Source organism: Cyanistes caeruleus, chromosome Z (assembly GCF_971803275.1).
Source record: "Cyanistes caeruleus chromosome Z, bCyaCae1.hap1.1, whole genome shotgun sequence".
Taxonomy (NCBI): Eukaryota; Metazoa; Chordata; class Aves; order Passeriformes; family Paridae; genus Cyanistes; species Cyanistes caeruleus.
The window spans coordinates 59083691-59107886 of record NC_141732.1 but is presented as its reverse complement, the minus strand read 5'-3'; the positions used below and the strand labels follow the sequence as shown (position 1 = coordinate 59107886).

General features: G+C 43.4%; 1 protein-coding gene across 2 annotated transcripts in view; it reads left to right on the top strand.

The window, feature by feature from the left end:
- The first annotated feature begins 872 nt into the window (after positions 1–872).
- The window catches only part of SERINC5 (serine incorporator 5), a 50852-nt gene continuing 27528 nt past the window's right edge, over positions 873–24196 (top strand). Inside the window, exons 1-2 of one of the 2 annotated variants that reach the window (XM_023944564.2) lie at positions 873–1162; positions 23012–23179. In XM_023944564.2, coding sequence (XP_023800332.1) covers positions 1127–1162; positions 23012–23179 — 204 coding nt within the window. In that variant the 5' untranslated portion in view covers positions 873–1126. Of the gene's footprint in view, positions 1163–10204; positions 10542–23011; positions 23180–24196 lie in introns of those variants that run through there. The other variant, XM_086869329.1, reaches the window with a different exon arrangement.

The following is a 24196-nucleotide window of genomic DNA, read 5'->3' as shown; positions in this document are numbered from 1 at the left end:
AGAAGAGGTAGTATTTCCCAGTAGCCCACTGTGTTCTGTATTGGTTGTTGGCAGTTGAAAAGTAAGCAGATTTCCTAAGATCTAATTGATGGTGTAGAGAGAAGTTTTATCCATTAACATTAGTTGTATACGTTTTTGTTTAATCAAACATCATCCTCCTTATTGCAGGCTAGAGGATTAAGCTAACCACAGTCCTACTTCTCACTGGCACAGGTTCAAAAATATGCAAATCTGAATAGGGAAGATGGATTTAAGAGTACTGTAAACTTTTTGCATTTGCTTATGTAGCATATCTTTCTAACTGGTCCTAAAAGCCTGGAAACCTTCATCCTCTAAAACAGTCACTGAAAATGCAATATCCCTACTACTGGGTATAACAGATAAGGTTTGCATCACAGTGAGAATCTTAAGTAGTCAGTTCTGCTTTGGGAAAGAAACACTGTTTCTTGTAAAAAAAGCTGCATCTGTCTAGACAATACCCGTACCTGTAGGAAACCTTATCCATTAGAAAAAAGCCCCAATCTTCTAAGCTCTTACTGGCAAAAGTTGTAGAGTAGGTACTGAATTAGATGTTAGTCAGTGTATTAATGTAGAGAGCATGTTTACTGTGCTCTGTAAGAGTGGGCTTGAGGTGTGATGTACTAAGGCCTGAGCAGCAGGCTTCAGCCAGAGCTGACTTAAAAGGTGAGTCCTGGGCATTATGTGACTAACACCATCAGTGTTGTTTAGCTAAAAACACATGACTGAGATGTTTGTACTAGCTTTTATCACCAAACTGAATGCTTTAGAAACTTTCACATGACCTATCTGCAAGAAATGTATCATTTTAAGGAACTTTCCTCAAGAGACAACAATAGAGGCTTGTTTGTAGTGTATATTAGGGAAAACCCTCCCAGACAAGACCTGGCCTCTGGCCACACCATGGCCCCAGCTGGGAGGGAAGTATGCCATCAGACCCAAGTGCTTTGCACTAGAAAACATAATCAAGTCACTTTGACTTGCTGATTTGGGCTTATAAAAGCTGGACCCCCTTTCAGGATGAATTTGGAGACCTCATCTACAAGTGGATGCACTGCGTAGGATTTTCCCAGTTGCTGAGAAGGGTTCTTCAAGTCCTCACTGCAAAATGGGGCTCCCCAGCAATTTTGTACTTTGGATGATGGTAAAGTATTTAGGCAATTGGTGATGTCTTTCTAAATCATTGTCCTTTCTCTAGTGTAGTAATGATTAGGTGCATTATCTTGCTTATTTTTGCATGTTGCTACAGCTGAGCACATAGTAAGCTTATTGTTTTATTGAATGAATAATTTTATTTTGTGTTGCCTTAATGCTCACAATGAAATAATACCATTCTTTCCCTTGGTGTCTGTATCCTTTAAATTGCTCCCATTAATTGGAAAACAAAGTGAGAGGATATTTTGTGACCAAGACTATTGTCTTGTATGTGTGTACGCCACGGTAAATGCTCACAAAATGCAATTTTTCATATAATACAAGTTGCAGAGCTGTTTTCCTCCAGCTCCCACACAGCAATCTGGACTGTGCTCTGTATGTACAGTTGGGCCCTATTCTATACCATGAGTGTGTGCAGTAAGTTTTGTTTTCAGTTGAGTTCGGCTGAATTGTTTCAGTTGAATGGAGCTGAGTGAAGCTACCTGTGTCAAGGACTAAAATTGCCTTCCTTTTAGTGATGGTGTGCATAGATAAAATGCATGTGCATCAGAGAGTAAGATAAGATTAGAGAAAGGATTAGCACAACACCTTTTTCTTAATCTCAGGCTTTTGGATGGTTTGATTTTACTTTTGTGACTGGTCAGAACTCTGGAAGAAGTACTTGGGACTTGTGGTAGATATAATATGCAGTCACACAGTCATCTAAACACTGTTTAATCTGTGACTTGGTTAGTTTGTAACCTTTTTGTCATGTCAATCATGCTTCAGCATTGATAGTCGGTCTCTAATCACACCAATTTACTGAATATGCAGGTGCTGTAATCTGTTTGGCTTCTGTTCAGAACCACAACAGTCACGTATGGTTTATCTGGAGCATGTAATGTGCATGCTTATGCAAAACTCTCAGTTGTACACACGAACAAACAGGAACATAATGTAAATGCCTCTTCCTTTGGGTTGAGATGTTTCTTCTGCCTTTACCATCTTTTATCATGAGTTACTGCTGTTCCTTCCTGAAAGGTTAATTCTCCTCTTTGCAATCATGATGGCTTTTACCTCGAGACTTCTTGGAATATAAGTGATGCCTTCTACTGGTGTTGTTTATAATTGAACTAGAATGTTGTTTTCTTCTTCCACTTTGTTGCTGTAATAAATTAGCAAAACTCGTTGTATCAGCATGTCACACAGAAAGGTGCTCTCTGTTTTAAACAGAAGTGATTCTTGTAGATGCCAGGATTACTTGTGTTGGCATGGAGATCAAGGACTGCTAGCTATTTCATCCTCCTTTGTCTCTCTCATTCTTGATTAATGCCAGTGCTGATCCCAGAAGCCTTTTTGTTTTGGCAAAGAAGGCTCAGGGTTCAGTTGTAACATATAAGTTACTGTTTTGCATTTTTGGCATTTTTCTGTACATGGTATGGCCTTGATATGCTCCAGGCAGCACTGCCAATTCTTTGCAGTTCTTGGCTTTTGTTCTTGTTCTCTTGAATTACTGTGCACTGCCCACTTAGCCATTTCTTCTGGTGCACAAATGTTTATGCTCCACGTGCTCCAGTGTAATGATTCTTTTACAGAGCAGGTTTCACCTCCAGCCTTTTAATACTACAAGAGAAGGAAGGGGTCATTACAAAAGAGGCTATCATTTGGTCTGTTTTTATTTTAATTCCTCTCCTCCATCTTTCATTTTATACTCAGATATGTCAGCTTTGTCTCCAAGTTAAGCTATTCTCTCCACAAACCTGTAATAAAATTACAGGAAAAACCACAGATATGTCTATGGCTTATCAAGTTGAGACAGAAAAACTTCTCAGAGAACTAAACTGAGTGCTTTGAACACTTGGCAGCCTGTATTTTGACACCTTGCCGATATCCAGTAATGTGAATGTCTCTAAAGACATTCACAGCTGCAGTCTCTTTTGGCTCCAAAACAGCAATGCCTGGGAGAACCTTCTGTTGAACTTGGTCTTTCAGAAGACCTTCTGGGAATTAGACTGACCACTCCTGTAGGCCACCACTACCAGGAAGATTCCTGAAGCAGCTCCAGTCTTGCTAGTGAGAGAACTCTATTTGGCTAAACTTTACCACATAATTCCAATTTCTCGTGTTCAGGTTTTCCTAATAGAGCTTTGATGCTGTTGAACTAGACTTGTATAATCTCTGTGTTCCATTCTAGGGTTTCCAATTTTTTTTTCTTCTTTGTTGGCAACTTATTCAGAAAAATTCAATTTATTTCTTTTTTAAAACTCCTTTCAAATAAAAGGACAGGGTTGGGGGAGGGTTCTGTCCCTTCCAAAGAATCAAACCCACGAGCTGCAGGTCCTGCACAAGTATTTTTTTGAGTGTCTTGCTGTGTGGCAAGCACAGAGGCCACTAGCATTTCTTTTTGTTCTGCTGGTTTGAATTGTGCCCAGAAAGCTTGATAGTAATAGCATTCATTACTGTGATATCAGCAAAATGATCTGCAGAGAAGGAAGGAGATGAGGCACTTAACTCTTAATTAGAATTATTATTGTCAACCACAAGAGATTGGTTCCTTTGGCACTGATAGTTACACTAAGCTCATTTACACAACAGGTGTATATCAAAGCTGTGTGCTTTGATTTGGGAAATCTCCATTTTGGGCCAAGGTGATAGACAGGTACCCTCAAAGGATACTTAGGCTGTCCTGCATGGACTTGTCATCTGTGAATTATTTCTTTTTTAAAGAAAACATCCACTGTCAAAATTAACAGATGATTAACAGTTACTGCAATCTGCCAGTCCGGAAGAAGTCTGCTACTGAGTTGACAAATGTAAAACTGTCCTTTTCTTGCTACTCTAAATTTACCTGTTGGTTTGGGAACTTCCTCTGGTGTTCTTACATAAGCATCCCAAGTAAGTCAACAGTCCAGAATGTGCCCCCATGTCTTCCATCTATATGATGGAAGAAACTGATTTTAGTCTATTAGACTTAATTGCAGGAGTTGAAATTCTGATTTACAACCAGCTCAGTTTTTCCTGCTGCTTGTGTGTGACAGAGAAATAAGGCAGATGGTCAGAAATGGTAACAACTGTTTGATCTTAACCTAGTGCTTGCTTGTTTCTCTGAGAGTCATCACTCTTCAAGCTTCTGGTTCTGGAGGAGAGAAGAACCAGGTTGGCTACCAGCCTGAGCCTGTTTAACTTCAAATTCTTGTAGACCTGCTTTGATAAGACCCTTTATATTGACCTTACCTGGTAACTCAGGGATAGCAGGCTTCCCTTCTTCCACCTGTCACTCATTGAGTCCAGTAAGACTCAGTGCCTCCCAGCCAGCACCAGACTTCCTGCTGCTGGCACTGACCTTGTCCTGCTGACACCTGAGTGTCTGAAATGGGAAATAGGCAGGGGTACACTGCTGTCTCCTTTTCTTCCAGCACACTTTCCTCAGCATCACCTAAATTAAACATCCATGTCACTTGTTTCTAAGGTATTGGTTGTGATTGAAAATCTGAGATGTCATGTAATGAAAATCTGAGTAGGAAGGAAATGCTGTACTGCATCTAGTGGCAGGGGGCTTAGAAAGAATGGCATTTGTAACTGGCATTTCATGGCATTGTGCTGAAAATGGGCAACAAAGAGTGTGCAAATGCAACACTGGGGAGTTCAATGAAAACCTGTGTAATGCCACACTTCTGTGCTGCACTTACAGAAATTAATCTTCTCAGAAAGGTGTAATTGATGCATTTCTTTCATAAACAGTGCAGATCTTACCCCATTCTAAATTAACACTGGAGTGGAAAAACAACTAAGCAACCAGTTTATTAAACTATCATTCTCAGAAAAAAACAAGGTTTTAAAAGCAATTTTGCTGGAAATACCAGCCTTGTAGGTTTTGTAAAACTAAACTCTTCAAATATTATGCAATACTTTCTTTCAGGTCCAGCAAGTTTCATTTGACCAGAATCTAACTAAATTTGAATAATTAAATGCATGGATAATTTTTTAGAAATCAGTAACTGCTACCATCCAGAAAATATTTTTTGTGTGAATTACAAAACTCTAATAAAGATATAAAGGAAGATACCACAATTTGGCATTATGACCAACCCATTGTTCATTGAAAGGGGCAGTTACATTTGTGTGTCAGGCTGCACATGCACTGATAGTCTCTGCTATCACTCTTCTTCAGGGATTTATAGTTGCAGGCTGCTCTTGCCTTGTGCTGGCACATCTTTGGGTGTTCATGGTGCTGCTGTGGTTGCTCACTCTGCCTCCCCGACCTCCACGCACAGTCGTAAGGGTGATCACCCAGACACAGCAGTAACAAGTACTGGGATATTCCAACTCTCTTTTTGTCAGGCCCACAGCTTGGTCATACTGTGCTGTTCCAGATGCTCCAGGCATGATTCCTAGGGTACACTGGCTTTTGGAAGATGTCCAAAGGCCAGGGCTTTTAGAAACCCTTGGCTACCTACAAGAATAGAATGTGGGGAGATGTGGTCTATAATCCAGATGCTGGTGCACACTTAGGAACAGATGGAGAAAGCTGGGACTTGGTCTTAAGCCACAAAGGCTGCATGACATAGATGGTCTTGCAGTGACACTCAAGTTACAGTTACAGGTGATAAGTAAGTTTCTTCTGCTGTCTGATCACACCTTTGCATAGTGCTTCCCTGTACTGGAATTTCTTTTCCGCAGGAAACAACTGTGGCAAACAGTAAGGTCATGGGCTGTGTCAGAACTCCAGCTGGGAATTTAAGTTGTGATTTCCAGAACATGTGTGTGCACATGCATAGACATTTCTCCTCCTTCCCATAACCATGTTTTTGCCTGGTTTCTTAACTACTAGGCTCAAGCAAAATAAACATTTTCTTAAAAAGCAATTCCAAGCCTATTTTGTTTAACAGGCATACGAATTCTGAATTTACAGAAGTGACCACCACAACAAGTACCATGTAAGATTTTGTTTTCTTTCTGCTTATTTTTACATTTGAAAAAAACCTGCCATATTTAATTTACTAAATATTTATTTATTAATATTTGATTAAATATTGCATATTTAATTTCACCTGAAAAACAGCCAAGTGGTGTATTTCCCCTTCTCATAGGATGCAGACATTTTGTGCTCTTCATTTTGCCAACTGACACAAACCCAAACCTTTAATTACTGGAAAAACTTGAACTTACTTTGCATTGAAAGCATCATTCTGAGTTGTAGCTTTATTTCAGAAGATGAGAACAAAATGATGCAATTCCTAATATTTTTATCCTACAATACACCGGGCCATTTCATACTGAAGAAGCAGAGAGTCTTTGAGCATTCCTGGTAAGTTCTGATTTCCCTGTGCTATGCCAAAAAGCTTTCTGCTTCACCACGAACATTTTCTGACTTCTCTGTAGAGGCAGTTCTGCGTTCTTCTCACAGCGAAGGAGGATGGTGAGAACCTCTGCTTCCGTAACAATAATCCATGTAGAAATAAGTGAGGGAAGAGTACAGCAGATATGTGTAAAGGTACAACACATGCAAGTGAAAACTGTGGTTGGCATCTGAGGGTAGTAACGCCTGTCCCAGTGACCCAAGCAAAGCAGATGTGCCAGAGGTCACTAGTATGTCTTAAAAGTGGGTTGGCTATCTTGTGGGCTGCATAAAGGCGACGTGCCTCAAAGTGACATGCTTCAGGGGCTTCAGGTTCTGCTGCTCTGCCTACACGTATTCCGATGAGGCCAATGGTTTGCTCCCAGAGCACAAATGACTTTTGACCAGGGGCTTTCCTGAGCATTGTCCCATGGTTACAACTTCTAACCCACTGCTTTCTTTCCTTCTTTGCTCCCTGGAACCCGGAATGGAGATCAGAGTTTTAAGTCAGTTCTTGGCTATGTCTTTTGTACTGTGGGGATAACTTCATGCTGTTGTATTATATTATGTTGTACCATATTTTCTTCAATAAGTTAAAGGTCCCTTTTACGGTGGTTGGTTCCTTTTCCCCCTTGCTTTCTTGGTTTGACCCAAGTTATCTCCTCCCCTACACTGCCCATCACTGTCACCCAACCAACCCCATGTTCCAGGAGCTTCCCCGTCAATCATTGTAGACCCTGCCCCTTGTTCCCGAATGTTCCGTGTTCCCCCTCCCATTAAGTTGTCAATCCTCCCTTGTGCCAACCCCTGCCTGCACCGCCCCATTTGGAATTCTCCTATTCCTCCAATTCCCCCATTGGCCCATGTGCCCCACTCTCCACCCCTTGTCTTGCCCATTGGCTTATGCCTTATGTAACCCTTCCTTCTGCTCCTCCCCTAAGTCTTCTCTATTGGTTCATGATTTGTACTCTCCCTTTGATCCTCCCCTGGATATAAGTTGCTGTACCATGTGTCTGTGCCTTTTGTCCCTGGACTTTTTAATGGAATGAGCCTCCTTGGAAACTGTACAAAGGACCCTTCCCCGATCCTTACCGTGGCCCGAGGCGCAGATCCATCACTGCCATAGAGAGCGGCGTTCTGAGCTGAGTGCCCCTGTTGTGCCACCACTTGGACGACAAATGGTCTGAGGGTGGCCGCACTCGGCGCAGTCCAGGAAAGGGCTAGCTGGCAAATCACCTCTGGAACTGTATCACCATACCTGCATTCTTCCTGACTTAGTAGAAATCTGTAGGTCTATGTGCATAAAATTCCCTAAACAGGGCAAGACCAAGGCATCTTGCCTTTCCCTAGGGATACTGTGAATTCCCTGTCACTTGAAAACCCTAAATGAGAATTAGCATCTCTTTAAAGAGGCCCTCTGCCAAAAGGAAGATTTTGAGGCAGGATTTACTACTGGTTGAAGATTTCTGCCCAGTAAATCAAACCAGCCTTCTCTGATTTCAGAATGTGTATTTGATAGATAAACCTTATTCTAAATGCAGTGACAGTTTGAGAGTGACAATTCTTTCCATGTAGTAACATCTGCACATTGCTTTGCTATTAGTCTGCATAATGTTTGCCAGCAACGCAGCAGGGAAGTTCAAGCCTTTCTGGTGATGAATTTTTACTGAAAAAGCCAAGGCACATATCCCAGAGCTCTAGGGTTCTCTAACTGATTGGAAAGCCATTACAGAGCTCTGCTGTTTTCTTCAGTGCAGAGGCTGTATTTGTTTTTCATAAAAGCCCTGGCTGGCATTAACAGACCTGCATAGAGCAGTGAATTAATGGTGCTCCCCGTGCAGTGAATGCTTGTTGCAATCACTGACATGCTGATGTGTGGTACAGTCCTTGTACTCTTCCACCATGCTCATACATCACCTTCACCAATGTCTCTGAAAGACAGTTTAATTTTTAAATTAAACCTCAGAATCTCCTTCATGTTTTGAGTTGATTTTGCAGACGTGGAAATTAAGCAAAGCCTGACCAGACAGATTCTTGCAATTGTATAAGAAGTCTGGAACAGAAGATGATTTTGCTGAGACAAAATCATGATGAAGACAGTTTTGCTGAGTTCTTGCTAGGCTGCAATCCTTGTGTTCCCATGTGTTAACCACATTCTTTGGGAAGGTGACTGTGTTTACAAGTTAAACACATCAGTGATTTTCCACTGCCTGTTGTCTGGTCATGCTGTTTTCCTGATCATTGTTCACTTTTTGAGCCTATCTCTGCAGCTTCTGGGGAAAGGAGCTATAAATCAGAGAAGTGCTGAGCCTCCAGCCCCAGTCCTGGCTTGAGAAGTCCCCACCTGAGGCTGGGACTTTTGCTGCTTCTACAAAGCAGGAGCATCAGCCACATCAGTGCCTGAACTGTGCTGTGGTCCTCTCAGATGCCCAGAAACTGGTGTCCTTTGCAGTTTAATAACCATCTGGTTGACAGAGTTAATCTTGTAAGAGTGGTAAACACCTTGCCTCTAGCTGAGTATATGCAGGAGCACCAATAAAAATTAAGTACATATCTGTTTTTTATTAATTGTACTGCTATGGTAACTGGTCTCTTCAGTTCCTAGTATAACACCAAATTATGTAATGTTGATTCATCATATGAACTACTTCCTGAAGCACCAACTCTCTTTGTTTGCATACATGAGGAAAGAGGAAGGGCTTTTACATCCTGCAATCCATCCCAGTTTCCTTGGTAGGTGTTGCTACATTATCTACATGTACATATCCCTATTCAGGATAATAGCTTTTAGTTGCACTGAATTCCTAAAGTAAGAGCAGTTAAAACTACAAATAGAGTTTAAAATAGTTGTATTAAATATTACAGTATATTTAGCATACACATGCAGAAGGACGCAGAGTTGAGACTGGGAAGTCTTTCCATAGAGTCCTTCATTTCTACTTTTCATAGCTTTGCAGTAGTAAGTGCTATCTGTGCAGAAAATTCATGTCAGTACAGGTTAGTGTCCACAAAGGTGATTAGAGGAGTCCTCTGAACGTACAGACTTCCCCATCCACCTACAAACACATCTCCTTAATATGTAGCCTTCCTGTACAACATACGTGATCATTAAAATTAGCTATAAGTCCGCCCTGGGCAGAGATATATTTATATATTTTAGAGTTATATTCATAACTCTAATAAGTCTTTGTTCTTCACAAAGTTCAGTTTAGCACGACCTTGGCTGAACAGCAGTCTGTGTCAATTACTAAAGCTTAATAAAATTAATGTGTTCTCTCGTTATTTCCTTATCTACAAATCTGCCCTTATCTACAAGCAGATTCACGCAGTGTGTTTGTAAAGACACATTCATCTGTTATGACGACGCCTGCCAGATCTGAATTTGGCTTTGCAAGTTCCTGTTGTCCCATGGGAAGCTGAGAAATCCTCGGCTCCTGCCGAGTACCGCGCATGACGTTTAGCGACCGAGGCTGGAGAATTTATTTCGGAAACACCGAGGAAAGGTCTCGGCTCCCGTTAGGATCCTAAGCACGGCCTTACAGCTGTCCTTGGGACAAACACGGCATTTCCACCCATGAACGGGCTTGTGTTGCCGGCCGTGCCATGCGGCAAAGCAGTTTGCACCGGGGCTGGTGCGCTACAGCTTTAAACTCCGATCTGATGCCCAGCCCCGTAAGATCCGCATGTTTAAATGCCCCATTCACTGAATTTATTAGATTGCAGCGACTCAAAACCAGGTGTTTTAATAGTCTATTAGCAGGCAGGTGTCCTTGCGAGGAGGGGAGCCTAGGGCGGCGCGGCTCGGCCCCGGCGCGGCAGCGCAGCTCACAGGCGGGCTGACGACAGCGGAAGCCGGGCGGCGGGGCCGGGCCGGGCCGGCGGCCGGGCAGAGGCGGTGCCGCTCCGCCCGCGCTGCCCTGCTCATCCCAGGACACCCCAGCCCTGCCCATCCCGGGATATCCTAGCCCTGCGCGCCGCTGCGTGCGGGAGCAGGGAGGGAGCCTCGCCGGCCCGCTCCTCCAGCATGTCCGCCCGCTGTTGCGCCGGCCAGGTAGGGTCGGGAGGCGGCAGGTGTGCGGGCGGACATTCCCGGGCACGGCGCTGGGGCCCGCCCGGGGGCTCGGCGGCGGGGAGCGAGGTCCCGGGGCGGCGGGCCGGGGCGGTGTGCGCTGTCCCCGGGAGCGGGGGCCGGGCTGGGCAGGGGCCGGCGCTCCGTGCCCGCGCTGCCCCGCGGCTCGGCGCGCTCCGGGCCGGGCTGCGCGCCGGGCTGGCCCCGCCATCGGCGCGGGGCAGGAAAAGCAGCCCTGGCAGCCAGCGGGGGTGCCGGTCCGGGCTCTCCAAGTGCCCACAGTGGTGTTCCTGCCAGCTCCTCGGGTGGATTGCCTGGTGTTTCGGGAGGGAGGCTGTCCCCGAGGTGCGTGCGGACAGGCGGGAGCCGCCCCGCTCACCGGACATGCTGTCCGCACGTCTGGGGGTGCCGACAGGGAGAGAGGCCTTCCCAAAGCCTGCACGGCAAGGAGCAATTCCCAGAGGGGCAGCTTCGATCTGCAGAGATCCTTCAGAGCTACGAGGGGCGGTTCAGTAGTAGCCGCTGGCTGCAGGTGGTGGGGAGATGAGACCGCACGGTATAAGAATTGGAATGGTTTTAACTAATCCCGTATCCACGGGCGGCCTGTCTGTCCCCAGACAGACCTTTCCACAAGCTCCTTTGAATTCGGCTTGGGGAAGGTTTCGGCGCGTTCAGGTGCTGAAGAGGAAGTGAGAGGTGAGAACAAGTGATGAGGAGGGGCTAGGTGCAGGACTTCACACTGTTCGGTGTCCATGGGGTGGGTATTCGGTACTCCTCATCTTACCGTGGTGCACCTGTTTTCCTAGTTAAATAAATTCCATAGGTGAAGGACCGTGACTTGGAGGAGATAGGCAGTATTGAGGCCCTTTCCAGATCTCTTTGGTTGCACTGAAGGGAAGGACTCCTGTTCCTAATAGTTGTCTCTCTGGTGTGATGTTAGACATCTCCAGACACTTTATTTTGTGGTTTTTTTTCACAAATCTCTGTTTCTGCAATAGAAACCCATTACTACTTCTGTCTGCAACAGACTACCCTGCAAATTTACTCCTGTTTTACATATTTAAACACCTTATGGTCCTAATTCTGTAGCTACTTTTTTTCCTTTGCTCACTCTGCCCACCCTTAGAATCTGGTTATTCTCTTGCTCTTTTGTGAACCTCCTGGGAAAAGTCTTACATTATTCCTGTAGTTTGAAATCCTGGGCTGGGTTTGGTCTTTTGTTTGTGTTTCTTTCAATCTTCAGTGGGACAGGAGGATAACTGAGCATGCATCCACTAGCTTGCTCTGTGGGAGCTGCCCTGGACCTCTCCACACAGACCTGTGGACCGTGGGGACAGCAGTAACCACACTTGCTAATGTTGATCTTAATGCAGGGGCCTCCCTGACTGCTGCTTCCCTTCGTAATCGTCTTGGCAGCGTGTGAAACAAGTTGTGGAGCAGCTCAACAAAGTGCAGTTAGTAGGTGCTGTTACTACAGCGGTTTGTGGCTTTTTGCATTTTCATTGTGCTCTTTTTTGGCTCTTTTTTTTTAAATTACCGAGAGGATGAAACTGTTGTGATGCTCAGTGGTGAATGGCATGGCTTTAGTGTAACTGACCTTTGAGACTTTCTTAAAGCCTCTGTGCCTACCCCACGTAGTAATCCCTGATAGTAATGTGTTTCATTGACACTGATGTCTCACTCTGGAGTCTGTAAATAAACTGAACTCCTTAGTGTTGTTGAAGATGAAGAGAAAGCCCTAAGGTGGATGTAGTCATGATGCCAGAAATCCCTGGGGAGCTTTATTCTGCTGGCTCAAGCACTACTTTTGATGTAAGACTTACCTATGCTAAATATGACATATGCTGGAGTTACACCAGCAAACATAGTGTGGATAACCTTTTTATAGGCTAAGATAATAAACAGCATAAACCATGTTTCAATAGCATTGCAGTGTCACATTTTTAAAATGAAGAACGGTCTTTGCCTTTTTTACTTGATTTATTCTAACCTTGATGAGGGCAAGTTTGTATAACATGATTAATGCAGAAGACAAACAAAGGGGATAGAAGTTCTTCATTCGGTCTCATCTAAGCTTCCTCAGGCATTTTGTGGGTACTGTTAATCAAGCTGGAAAATCAAAAAGGAATTTGGCCTCTCCTGTTTTTTTCCTGAAGATGAAGTTAACCCTGTGTCCAGAGAGATTAAGTGCCTGAGGAAAGATGAAACTTTTGTAAGAGTTATACAAAACAACTCTCATGTTAGGTCCCTGATTTTTTCAAAAAATATAGTGGTTTGATGTGCTTGATATCCTGCAGCATGAGGATTACTTGTGGCAAGTATTTTTTCCTTGTTTATATCTTATGCGTTCCTCTGTCTGTGGGTCTGCTTTCCTAGAACTGACTGAGAACTTCAGTATTGTCTTTCTGAGCTATGTAAGGGCAATTTTCGTTTGTGTGTAATTGCTGCTTGTCTGCAGCTGGTATCAAAATTATACTGTGAGTTAACACGACAATTCATCTTCACTCCAGAAACTTTTCCTGGTGTGAAATAGATGATGAGTGGTGGGTACTTCTTTTGAATCAAACCATGCTAAATGTCTAGTTGATGGTGCCTGTCAGAATTGAATGCATTCAGGTTTTGCAGCCCAGATTCCTGTTGTTATAGGATATAGCGGCAAGCTGCCAGACTTCAGTCTACTTTGGTTATGCTGATTCCGCATTTGCAAAATTACTTAAAATTATCTTAATGGACATTACTGTGTGACTTGCATCCTTGCCAGCTAGCCCCTGAAAACTGTCTTTGAAGGAACTTGGCCATTTATAAACTTTAATTTTTGCAGTTGTTTTTTATTGGGCAATGTACAACTTTGCTTTGAAGAAAATTGTGGTATTTAGGTTTCCAAGCTTGCTAAATGTTTCTTCTGTTGCTTATGTCTTATTGATAGACCTATTTTGAGAATGCAGTGAGGATACAGTTTGGCTTGGGCCTCCTCAATGCTTTTGATTACATAAAAACTCTGCTTAAATTGACAGGAAACAGGATTTTATATTTGGCTTTTCTTCAGTAGTGATTCTCAAGAGAATAAAGTTGAGATCATGGTTAAAGAAAGCAGCTGTTGCGGAAAATCTTTATTAGAATGAATATGTTTTTTCCAGAGTTAAATAAATGTAATTTAGATTGTTAACATTCATTTTTGGTGGACAGTATGTTGTAGCTGGGTTGTTCAAGAAGATGGATTTTTCAGTTAGAACTGGTAGCTATTAAAATTTATGAAGCTCTTTTTGTAGGTTTGTTAAATCCTGAGAGATGTGCTTAATAATACTTAGAAATTATATCATGTAGTAAATAAAAGATGTGCTGCAAATTAGAGTATCAGGTTTTCAATTTCTACCCAAAATTCTAATTCTGATGGTTTGGGGTTTTTTTTAAAGAAAAAAGAGGGGTAAAACCAGCTCTGGTATATTTTTCAGGTTGACTTTGGCCCATCCTATGGCTTCTGTGACTCATGGCTTTTGGGTAAGGGAGGGAGATCCCTGTGCACTCTGGGACTGCCTGCCTCTCTGGCGCTGCCTGTTTGCACCTGCAGGTTGAGAAGGGGGCTTGCAGTCCTGTCCCCATGGTCTTCTCTTCATTACATGGTGGTTCTGTCACCCTCATCCAGATCTGTGTCCTCTGAGGTCACAGGAGCACTGCAGGATGTATGTGTAGTGTGAGGTACCACAGTGCTGAGCGATGGTCCTGCTGGTGCTCCTGGCTTCACTCCATGGGGTGCTCCCAAAAATACCATCTCTTCTTCTGCAAATGGCCTTCCTAAGCAAGAGGGGTTTGTTTAGTGTGTCTGACCTAAGCATTTAGCTGCGGGTATTTCCACACCTCTGCCACTGCTATTATTAATTGCGATAGAAGGGGAAACGAGCTGTCTGAGGTCAGCCTTAGAATATTGTAGTGTAATCCAATATATTAGGAAAAAAAGACTGGTGAAGAACTATTTTCGCTGTTTGCAGAAACATGTAGTTTTTGCTTTAAATAAATGGTTTCCTGAATAATTGAATTAGCAAAGTCTTGATTTCCTGCAGCTTTGTCCATTGAGGTTGGTGTCTCATACTGATCCCATTCCAGTAAATATGAAGGTGCATTACAACCTTTTCCTTGCTTAGGGTTGAGAGATCATTTTTTCTCCACTAAAACTTTTGCCTATTTTCAAGGAGACTTTAAAAACTTGTCTTTGAGGTTCCATCTGCCTGCTAAAGTGGGATAAAATTTACTGCTGCTTTCAAAAGTGATCAAAAAGGGAAGGAAAAATGACCAAAAGATGGGGAGATCCTGTAAGTGTTGTATCATTTCATGTTGCGTTTCTAGGTTAGAATCCTTTCCCTGTCACTGCATGAGAGGGAGAAGACAGTCTTTCTCATTCCTGCCTGATTTCCAATTGCTTCCTACTTTTTAAGAAGTTTTCTCTTGCATCCCATGAGTTGGTTGTATTGTGGGTTTAAAGAAAGGCCTCTGAATACCCATAGCCCTAGACCTGTGGACTGAAGGCAGTATAGGAGTAGGGCCTTCACTTTTAAGGACAAGGGAGTATTTTTCTGCTGAAGGATCTAAATACTACTGCTGGTTTTATTTTAATTTTTGCAAGTGTGGTTGTTCTAAGATATCTTTTTCCCATTAGTGAGACTTGCATTGCAATAGAAACACTCGCAGTTGTGGGTACAAGACATACTTCATTCAGGGATGAAAGCCTGAGCTGTGACTATGATAGAAGCTGAAGGTCTCATTTGAGGTAGTGGCTGCTGCCATACCAAGCACATGCTGAGGGTGCATTCTCTTCTCAAGTTAGCCATGTGAAAATGTGCTTGGACCTTAGGTTGCTTCCTGTGTCTCTCTTGAGGACCCCAGTCAATGGTGCTTCCATTTTTTTCTCAACTCTGCAGGCCCTAGGAGGTCTTAGCATTTAAAATGCCTGGCATCCAGAATATTTAGGCTGCAAGTGATCATTCTGTTGATGGGATTTGACCTGCTGCCTTGTTCAAGTCATCTATAAGCTTCAGCATCAGCATGTTACAGCGAGAGGCAGTGAGGGGCTGAGCCAGCCAGAGCTGTGGGGTCTGTGGGGTGTGCCTGTGATGGCATGTGGGGGGAGGTTGCTCTCTGCCCATTTTGAAGGGTGACCTTCACACCAGCCATCTCATCCTCATTTTAGTTAGTGGCAGCTGCGCAGGAACTAGTGTTTGCAGTTTAGTCATTGGATCTTCCAGCAATTAAAGATAATGTGTGCACAACTATTTAAACATATAAATGTTAACAGTCTGAAAATGTAAAATTTTGCTCTTCCTTCTGTCCAGTAGCACAGATCCAAAATATGTCAACGTGTAATCTCTAACAAGAACTACTCTTCATGTTTCTGAAAAGACCTCTCTCATGGATTTTTCTCTTGGCTTATTACAATCACTGGCAAAACAGTGGTTCAGGAATACTTCTGTATCAGGAGGATATAGGCATTATATTTAAAAATGCTCATCAAAAAGCAATGTCAGGATGTGGTGCAGGCTGCACTTTAAACATACCTGTCTGGAAAAGTGTGTGAATGTTGGGATGTTGATGTAAACTGGAGCATCTTTAGCAATGCTTTAAACAAGTAGTTTTGTTTTTTTTTTTTTTAATATGAAGGGATGAGAAAAAGTCAAGGCTTTGTACCAGTTTATTGGCTTTTGTCAATTCTTGTACAAAGTCTTTTTTTTTTTACTCCTCATCCTAAAGTCCTCTTGGACTTAGTACTGAAACCATCTTTTAAAGACACAGCATGTTTGTGGAACAGCTCAAAGCTGTCTGTTCATTCAAAAGCAAAGCAGCTGTTCCAGCTACATGCTTTTAAGACAATGCATATGAAAATTTAATTTTAACTGCTTCTTCACTCCAGTTCTACATGGACTTAGGCAGTTACTGCCCTTCATTTTGTTCTCTCTACCTGATGATATACTGCATTATGCCATGTGGCATCCTACCTCTAGAGTCCTGGTCTTGAACACCAGAGCTAACCTAGAGAAAAATTTGCTCTCTGTATGAAGTGATGGCTCCAGCTGTGAGACTTTGCCTCTGCTGACTTCTCTTTCATCTTTCAGTTGCTAGGTTATTATCTCCTCTGCTGTGGAAGTTTGAGAAGTGGCTGCAGCATGAACTTAAACTACATGCAGATGAGAAAACTGTGAAATACAGAATTATAGGAAAGGACAGCTGAGCCTGTCACCCAGCAGAGATTACTGTCAGGGAGGAATGTCAAGGGATCAATGCAAAGAAGCTTCAGATTCAGGTCTGTTTTCCTCAGTGACTTGAGAGGATATTTAAAATTGCTCCCAGAAGCTCACAGGTGGATGAAAAGACTGATGGAGAGGAAACAACTGTTGAAGCAGATGTAACCTGGATGGCATGACACCACTGTAAATAAAATGCAACTTTTTAATTACAGCCATGTAGCTGGTCGCCCACCTTGTGTGTGGAGTGCTGGAAGGCTGAGTCCCACCCCCTTTCTGGATATATGCTGGAGAGAGACGTCAAGTCACTTGCTGGACTGTTTGCAGTTGGACTACCATGATTTTGTAGGAGGGACTGGAAAAATTTCCTTTTTTTTTCAGGAAAAAAGACCCTGAACAACTTAGGTGCTGGGAGAAGTTTTAAAGCCTTCAAATGAGACTGAGAATAAATGTTTTGGTTTCCTTCTTTGATGAGCAGGGAGAAAAGACCAGGAAATTAAAAGGCTGTCTGAGCTAGTGAAGAAAGCCTTACCAGGAACCAGTAACTGGGGAACTGTAGCAGACAAATTAGAAGGTGTTGGTTTTTTTTCTCACTTTTTGGCATCAGATTCAAGTAACCACAGGGATGAAGAGTCTTCCCTATACTGCTGTCAAATCCAGATGGTCTATGCTAGTGGAAAATAGCTCAGTAGAGGAGATGGATGATGTGATACAGTGTGAGGCTTCGGTCAGGCTAAACAATTGGCTTGTTTTTTCCAAAACAACAGGCTTGAATATAGACATTTTGCAGTGATTTTATTTTCTAATGCTGAGCTGAGTCACCACTTAGTGCCGTTTGTGCAGAGAGACAGAAGCTGATCACCTTCAGTCCGGCTTAACTTCAGCTCTGCCGGTGCCTGGCACCCATGGTTTAACTCAGTCTAGCTTTCTTGCCTAGGTCTCAAGCTGCTTGGTGTGCTGCATAGCAGTTCTGTCCCATGGTGGCTGAGGGCAGGAAACCCTCACCAGAAAGCATGGCTCGGGCAGCATCTGGGCTGGAGTGACTGTTCTCTGAAGTCTCTTCCAGTTTTGCACAGTTGGCAGTGTGAGATGTGCTCCTCCAAATAGGTCATCAGTTGATTAACTGGTATGTTGGTTCACAAAGCCTCTTGGCTTAAGTCACATGGTGAGTCTGAATATTAAATAACAAGCAGTGGAAAGACAGTTAAGTCAGACAAAGGACAAAATAAAACCTTCTTTTTGGTGAGTTTAGTTACTTCCGAGGGACAAACAGCTGTGTAATCATGTGACTCGTTGAAGAAGCTTTTGGAAAATGCATATGCAAAACAGCACTAGGTTTTCAATAATAGTCTGAGACCAGCTCCTAACACTCAGGACACCTGGTATCAGACATCTCTCTTGTTTTCATGAACTAAGAAAATAGTTCTGCATTTCTTTCAGATCTTCTAGATTCTAGAAACCAAAAGTCCAAGCAGGGGCAGGTGTGTAGCCGCTTCAGGATCTTTTTCATGCAAGGCTGGCTGCTTTGCCTGTCCAGTTTGCTTGGATGCTGCCTGTAGCACTGAGAGTAGATGTTTTTGATAGAGCTGCTGTTAACAGCTCAGTGACTGCATTATCTGCAAATCTTATGGCCCAGATAATGCTGGTAGTCAAGTAATCAAGCAGTGCATGAAAAGCTAAGCTGCTCTAGGCCCCCATGAAAAGAAGCTTCAGCAAGGCACATTCCTGTGCTGGGATGGACAAGCTGGAAGGCACGCACTCTCCCCTGACTCTCACCAGGCTGTCAGATAGGAAGGAAGAAATTAAAAGCTGCTAAGTCTTCATTTCATTAAAGAATGCAGGTTTTTTAGCCCATTGTGCTCTTATCCCCTTTGATTTTTAGCATTTCTTCTGAGGTCTCCCAAAAGGAAATTCTTTGTTGTGATAAGCTTGATACTTGTCTATGGTTTGTATAATTTAAAAATACCATAGGCTATTTTGGGCAGTGATCCTGAAATTCTTCATTTTAATGACAACACAAAGTATTTTCTAAAGCCTTTGAGATCTTTTTGGAAACATATGTGGAAAATTCGTTCTTAAAATCTCACTGTCTCTATAAAAGCAGCAGGCAAGATAGGTTTTCTTACTTCCTGGTCTTGTATGTAAACAGCTACATGTGCTTAACATTACTCTCATAGCCCATTCCACTGATTTATCAGATTGCATCACAGCTTGCAAAAATCAAGACTTGAGTGTGTGGCAGATGTTAAGTGTGTTTTGGTGGAGTATTTATTGCAGAGAACTGATAGTTTTGCTCAAGTTGGTAAGCCCACTTTTACCCTGTTTTGTTAACCTGTCTAGCTCTTGCTAACCACAGGTGCTCCCCAGGCTGGGACAGTAGGATGGGACTGTTCAGTATGTCTGGGCCTGCCTGTGCTTGGAAAAGTGTTTTGCACAAATGAGGGCTGTTACCTGTCTGCTTACTTCTGCTCTTTACTGGGTGAACATCAGAATTACTGTTCCTTACACTGACAGGCATGTCCAGCACTCGAATGAGGTGGTAGGAAAGCGCCACTGGAAACATCTGCTCACAGTGGGAGAAGGCACATAGGACAGCAGCAAAACATTCACCTCTTCTTTCCCCTCCTGCCCAGGCACTGCGTCCTCAGGTGAAGTGGTAGAACTGTTGCTGCTGTTGAAGGCTGTAATTTTACTAGGCTGCTTTATTTGGTCACCCTCAGCAGAATAAAGAACTGTCTGGGCTCATGTGGTGCTGGAGCAGGGGTAGGAGTGAGTGGCTGACAGAGGAGTCACAGATTTGTCTCAGTTGGAAGGGACACACAAAGATCATTGAGTCCAGCTCTTCTGGGAATATATGGGGATCATACCCACAACTCTGGTGTCATTGGCAGAAAGGCTGGGTCGAGGCTGGGGTTGTTAAGCCAGCCTGGCTACCAGAAGCAATGTCTGTGAAACTGCACTTGGAGTATATTTCAACAGAAATGTTTCCTACACAGCTCTCCACAGCTGCTGTTGTGAAACCAGTCAAGTCAGCCATCGTCCAGGCAGTTCCAATCCTGGTGCAGTCTGTTTTCAGGTATATTAGGCTTTCAGACTCTGGGTATGTTGGCACTGTACTCTGTGAGCTCTGAAAGAGTAGCACTGAACAAAGCAGGTATCTGGTCTGTTCTGTGGTGTTGTGGTGGGTTAGTGTGAGGGAGCTGGCTGGTGGTGTTTGTGGAAAGCATAAATACTTTTCCAGGGTTTGTGATTATTGTCAGACTGTGGTGGTCATCCTGGTGAGGGATGTAAAGCTAGAGAGAGAGAGCTGGGCTGGCTGCTGCCTGACTTGGGAGCCTTTGGTTTGAGGAGGACTGCTGCAGGATGACAAGCTCCTGGTAGAGCATCCTGGCTTTCAGGTACCATTATTCTGACTCTTGGAGAACCCAAGCTTGGGGTGGCCAGAGACTCTGAAGGAACTCTGTGTGTACAGGGCCTGCCTGCTGGCAGTGGTCACAGACCTTCATTGTTGTTTGGGTTGTCTCTGTCCTAAAAACTGCACAGCATCCTCCCCGTTTGGAGGAACTTTTAATGATAAGCTAAATCTGTAAAATATTTTTGACATTTCTTTTCTTCTCAGTCTTCTTTTTATGACGTGACAAAAATTTGTTGCTGGTTTGCAGTGGGTTTTGAGCCCCTGTACAGATCATTGCTGGAGTCAAAAGGAGGAGGAGAAATGAGATGGGCCATGCCTGCAGTAAAGGATGTGGCATCAGAGTAGTATCTGTGTAACTTAGCTGCACATTGACCAAAACTTAACAGAGAACTCCTTGTATATGTGGGCTTTGAAGTCTTGTCACCCACAGATGTTATCTTTGAAACCTCCTGGGTCAGTAGGTTGTGGCCAGCATCTTAGTCTTTGGGACAGAGACTGTTCTCATTTATTTTTGGATAACACCTAATTCATTGTGGCCTACTCTGGAATGTTAGAGGTACAGTTAAAAAAAGAAAGAAAGTAAAAAAACAACCTTGCAAAAAAAAAAACCCCAAACCACCAAATTTGGGGCTGTGGCTAAATAGTCTAACCAACTTTCTATGGTTTCCATGGCTATTCAGAGTGCTTGAGGAGTTGAATCTGGAAAAAGATGGAAATACTGGTATTTTTCACAAATATTTCCTATTTATAGGGTACATGCTCACTATTAGAAACTATCATTAAAGTCTAAGTAATGTGGAAAAGTACATAAATGACTTACACATTCTGTTTAAGCATTTGTTCCTTTAAGTGGAAGCTCCAGGGACCCAAGAGTAGAATAGCAGGCGTTGCTGGATGTAGATGAGATTTTACTGGCAGAGTTCTCTAGCACCTGGTGTAGGAAAATGTTTTTCTCCTTACAAATGCCAAAGCTGCATACCTTTTTACTTCTGTACTGTAGCTATTAACGTTATGCTAAGGCAAACAGTTCATTTCTTCATTGTGGATACTTTGGATTGGGCTGATACCAAATCCTTTCATGTTGAAAGGGCCTTTAGTCTTAATTTTTTTTTGTTGTTACAATTCTGAAGTGGGTGAATTACACATTTCTGGTATGAATTTGTTTTGAAATGTTATCCTATTTGTTGAATTACCTTGCTGTAGCTTCCTTATTTCCTGGACTTTTGTTGATGCTCTAAAAAGTAATGTAATTTCACTAACTATAAAACATAGAATTGCCATTCAGCCACTAGAGCCTTCTATTTTGAAAGTGTACTTGCGTGATGTGCTTTTGAATATAGTATTTTTAATTTCCAGCAGAGGTGCCAACATGAGCCCATTCTGGTTATTCCCCATATCTGGAGCTCTGTGTTTTGGGGAGGATTTCTCTTCTGCAGTAGCAGCTGTTTTAGCAGCTGCATGCTCTGAGGCCCCATCTCCTTGGCACGAGATCCAGCGGTAAAGTGAGAGAAGAGCTGCATGGGGGCTGGGTTGGACTGTCCCCATTTTATGTCTTCTGCAACTTAAGAGCTCCTGTTGAGAAAGGGAAGGGCCTGTCTGCCAGCCCCTTCCTGGGGGATGAAGGCCAGAAGTATGACCTTGAATGTTGCAGAGAGAGTCATAGCAAGGAAGTGATAAAAGAGATTTCTTCAAAATTATTTGAGGCTCTTTGAACAGCCAGTCTGGTTGTGAGATTCTGTGGAGTTAGATATCTGTGTCTGCAAACACAGAAGAAACCCCCTCCCCTTGGTCAGACACTGATGCTGGAAGGAAAAGTGTCCTGGGAGGAAAACAGTGCATGATGCTTGGGTGCCTGAAGACGCATAAAACCTATGAAGTTTGCCTGGATGACTCAAATCTGGCACTTGTGGATTTTCAGTCTTCTGGCGAGCATCCACCTTGTACGACGGCTTGCTGAAAGCAGAAGGTTCTCTGAATGTTCCTGTGGCCCCTCCAAACGCTGAGGAAACACCAGTAAGAAGCAGCCTTGGTGTGCTGAGTGCCAGGGTCTGACAGCACACCATACCTGAGCCTCAGAGAGCTCCTGGAAAATGGGAGTGTAGGGGGCTGAGGTTACTCTGGATTGACAGCAATGAGACCTGGGAGAGTGGCTCTCTGCTCCTGGCTGCCTGCTGATGTCCAAAAATCCCTCCTGTGGTCATGGCTGGTGGGTTAAGCACAGACAGGAACCCTGCTGCCTATAGCAAGTAAAGGCCTGGCCATGGACAGTGCTGCCTTATGTATATAAGTAAGGCTTACCTTTGTGTTTTATAGATTACTTTCTTAAAATTAGAAGGCAGGGAAGGTGAATCCAGGTTCTTAGAAAACCAGTAATACTGTTGACAGCAAGAAAATTATGAACCTCAATGTAGATCCCTTTTGGGGGATTATTCAGCACCTTTTTCCTTGTTGAATATTACATAATATTCATTATTCAATTTGTATAATTACATGGGTTTTGCTATGTTCCATGGATTTTATCCAGTTGTTGGTAGAAAACTAAAAATACACAGGGAAATCTGTCTCTCATCCTTAGCAAATCTGGGGAAGCTAGACACTGATGTGCTTAAAACTAGTGACTTTTGATATAAAAGACAGTCTGTTTCCACTTACATGCTGCTCAGCTGGGAGGAGAGGACTTGGGAAATTCTGGAGTCAGTCTTGCAGGAAGCCTCCCAGCTGCCCTGTCTAACTTTTGCAATAGAAACCTTAAGGTGGAGGGTTTCGGTGGGAATTTTGACTCGTGTTTTTTTTGTCTTACTTTTCAGTTGGCCTGCTGCTGTGGTACTGCTGCTTGTTCCTTGTGCTGCAAATGCTGCCCCAAGATAAAACAGTCAACCAGCACCCGCTTCATGTACGCGCTTTACTTCATCCTGGTGACCATCATCTGCTGTGTCATGATGTCTACAACAGTAGCTAACGAAATGAAAACTCACGTAAGTAGCAGAGATGGGGTCACTGCTGCCCCTGGAAGAAGACGGGGCTCCTTCCACAGCTCTTTGTGTACAGGGGTGCTCCATCAGAGGAGGCAGTCGATTTCCTCCACCCATCCACTTCTAAACCCGGATGGGATGATTTTCCATGCTCTGTCTCTTGATTTTTCCATGCTCAGCGTCTTCCTGTCACCCACTGAGTATGTTTCACAACAGGAAGAGCCAAGACCTAGCATCCTTCCTCTTTGGTGCAGAAATCTGCTGCAGTGAACCCACCCCAGGCTTGCTGTGCAGGCAGTGTCACGAGAGGGAGAAGTGTTAGGGAACTTGTTTTAGTAGAACAAATCAATTCAGTCTAACCTTGAATTTGTCTCTGAAAGCTTGTTTAGCAGCAGAAGCAGCAAATTAGAAAATAACTCTTCAAGTGCTGCAATTTTAATTCTGCCTTGCTGATGCAAAGCACAATGCTGCAGAGCCTTTACAAGGGGTTTTCTTCAGTGTGTGTTGAGTCATTGTGTTCACATGGCCTTTAACCACAGCAAATACTGTTCATCTCTAATTGTCTTTTTAATTAGAGAGCTTCAAAAGCATGAAAGGAGCTGTGGCTAGAGCTATATTTAAAACTGAAGTTTCCTTCAGAGTTTTAATATAAATTTCCTAAGCTAAATGCTCACCAGCCTGCTTGTGCTCACACACTGGTCCTGTTGTACCACATATTTGGTTTGGCTTCATAAGCCACCCAAGTAGCACAAATCCACTCTCTCACCCACTACAAGCTACAATAATAAAACTCTGCTTTTAACTGGAGAGAACAAGGGCTGCATTGCTGAATTCTTAAAAATGAAGGTTCTGCACTGAATGTATCATTTGGCCTGCTTCGGGGTTGTGTATGTGCTTGTCTTGGAGGTTCAGAAAGCTTCCATCAGTGTGAGCATCCTGTTGTTTTGTGCTCCTCTCCCAGAGAGTAGGATTGCACAGTGAGGCCTCTTTCCTCGTTGTGCCAGTTGCTGAACAACTGCC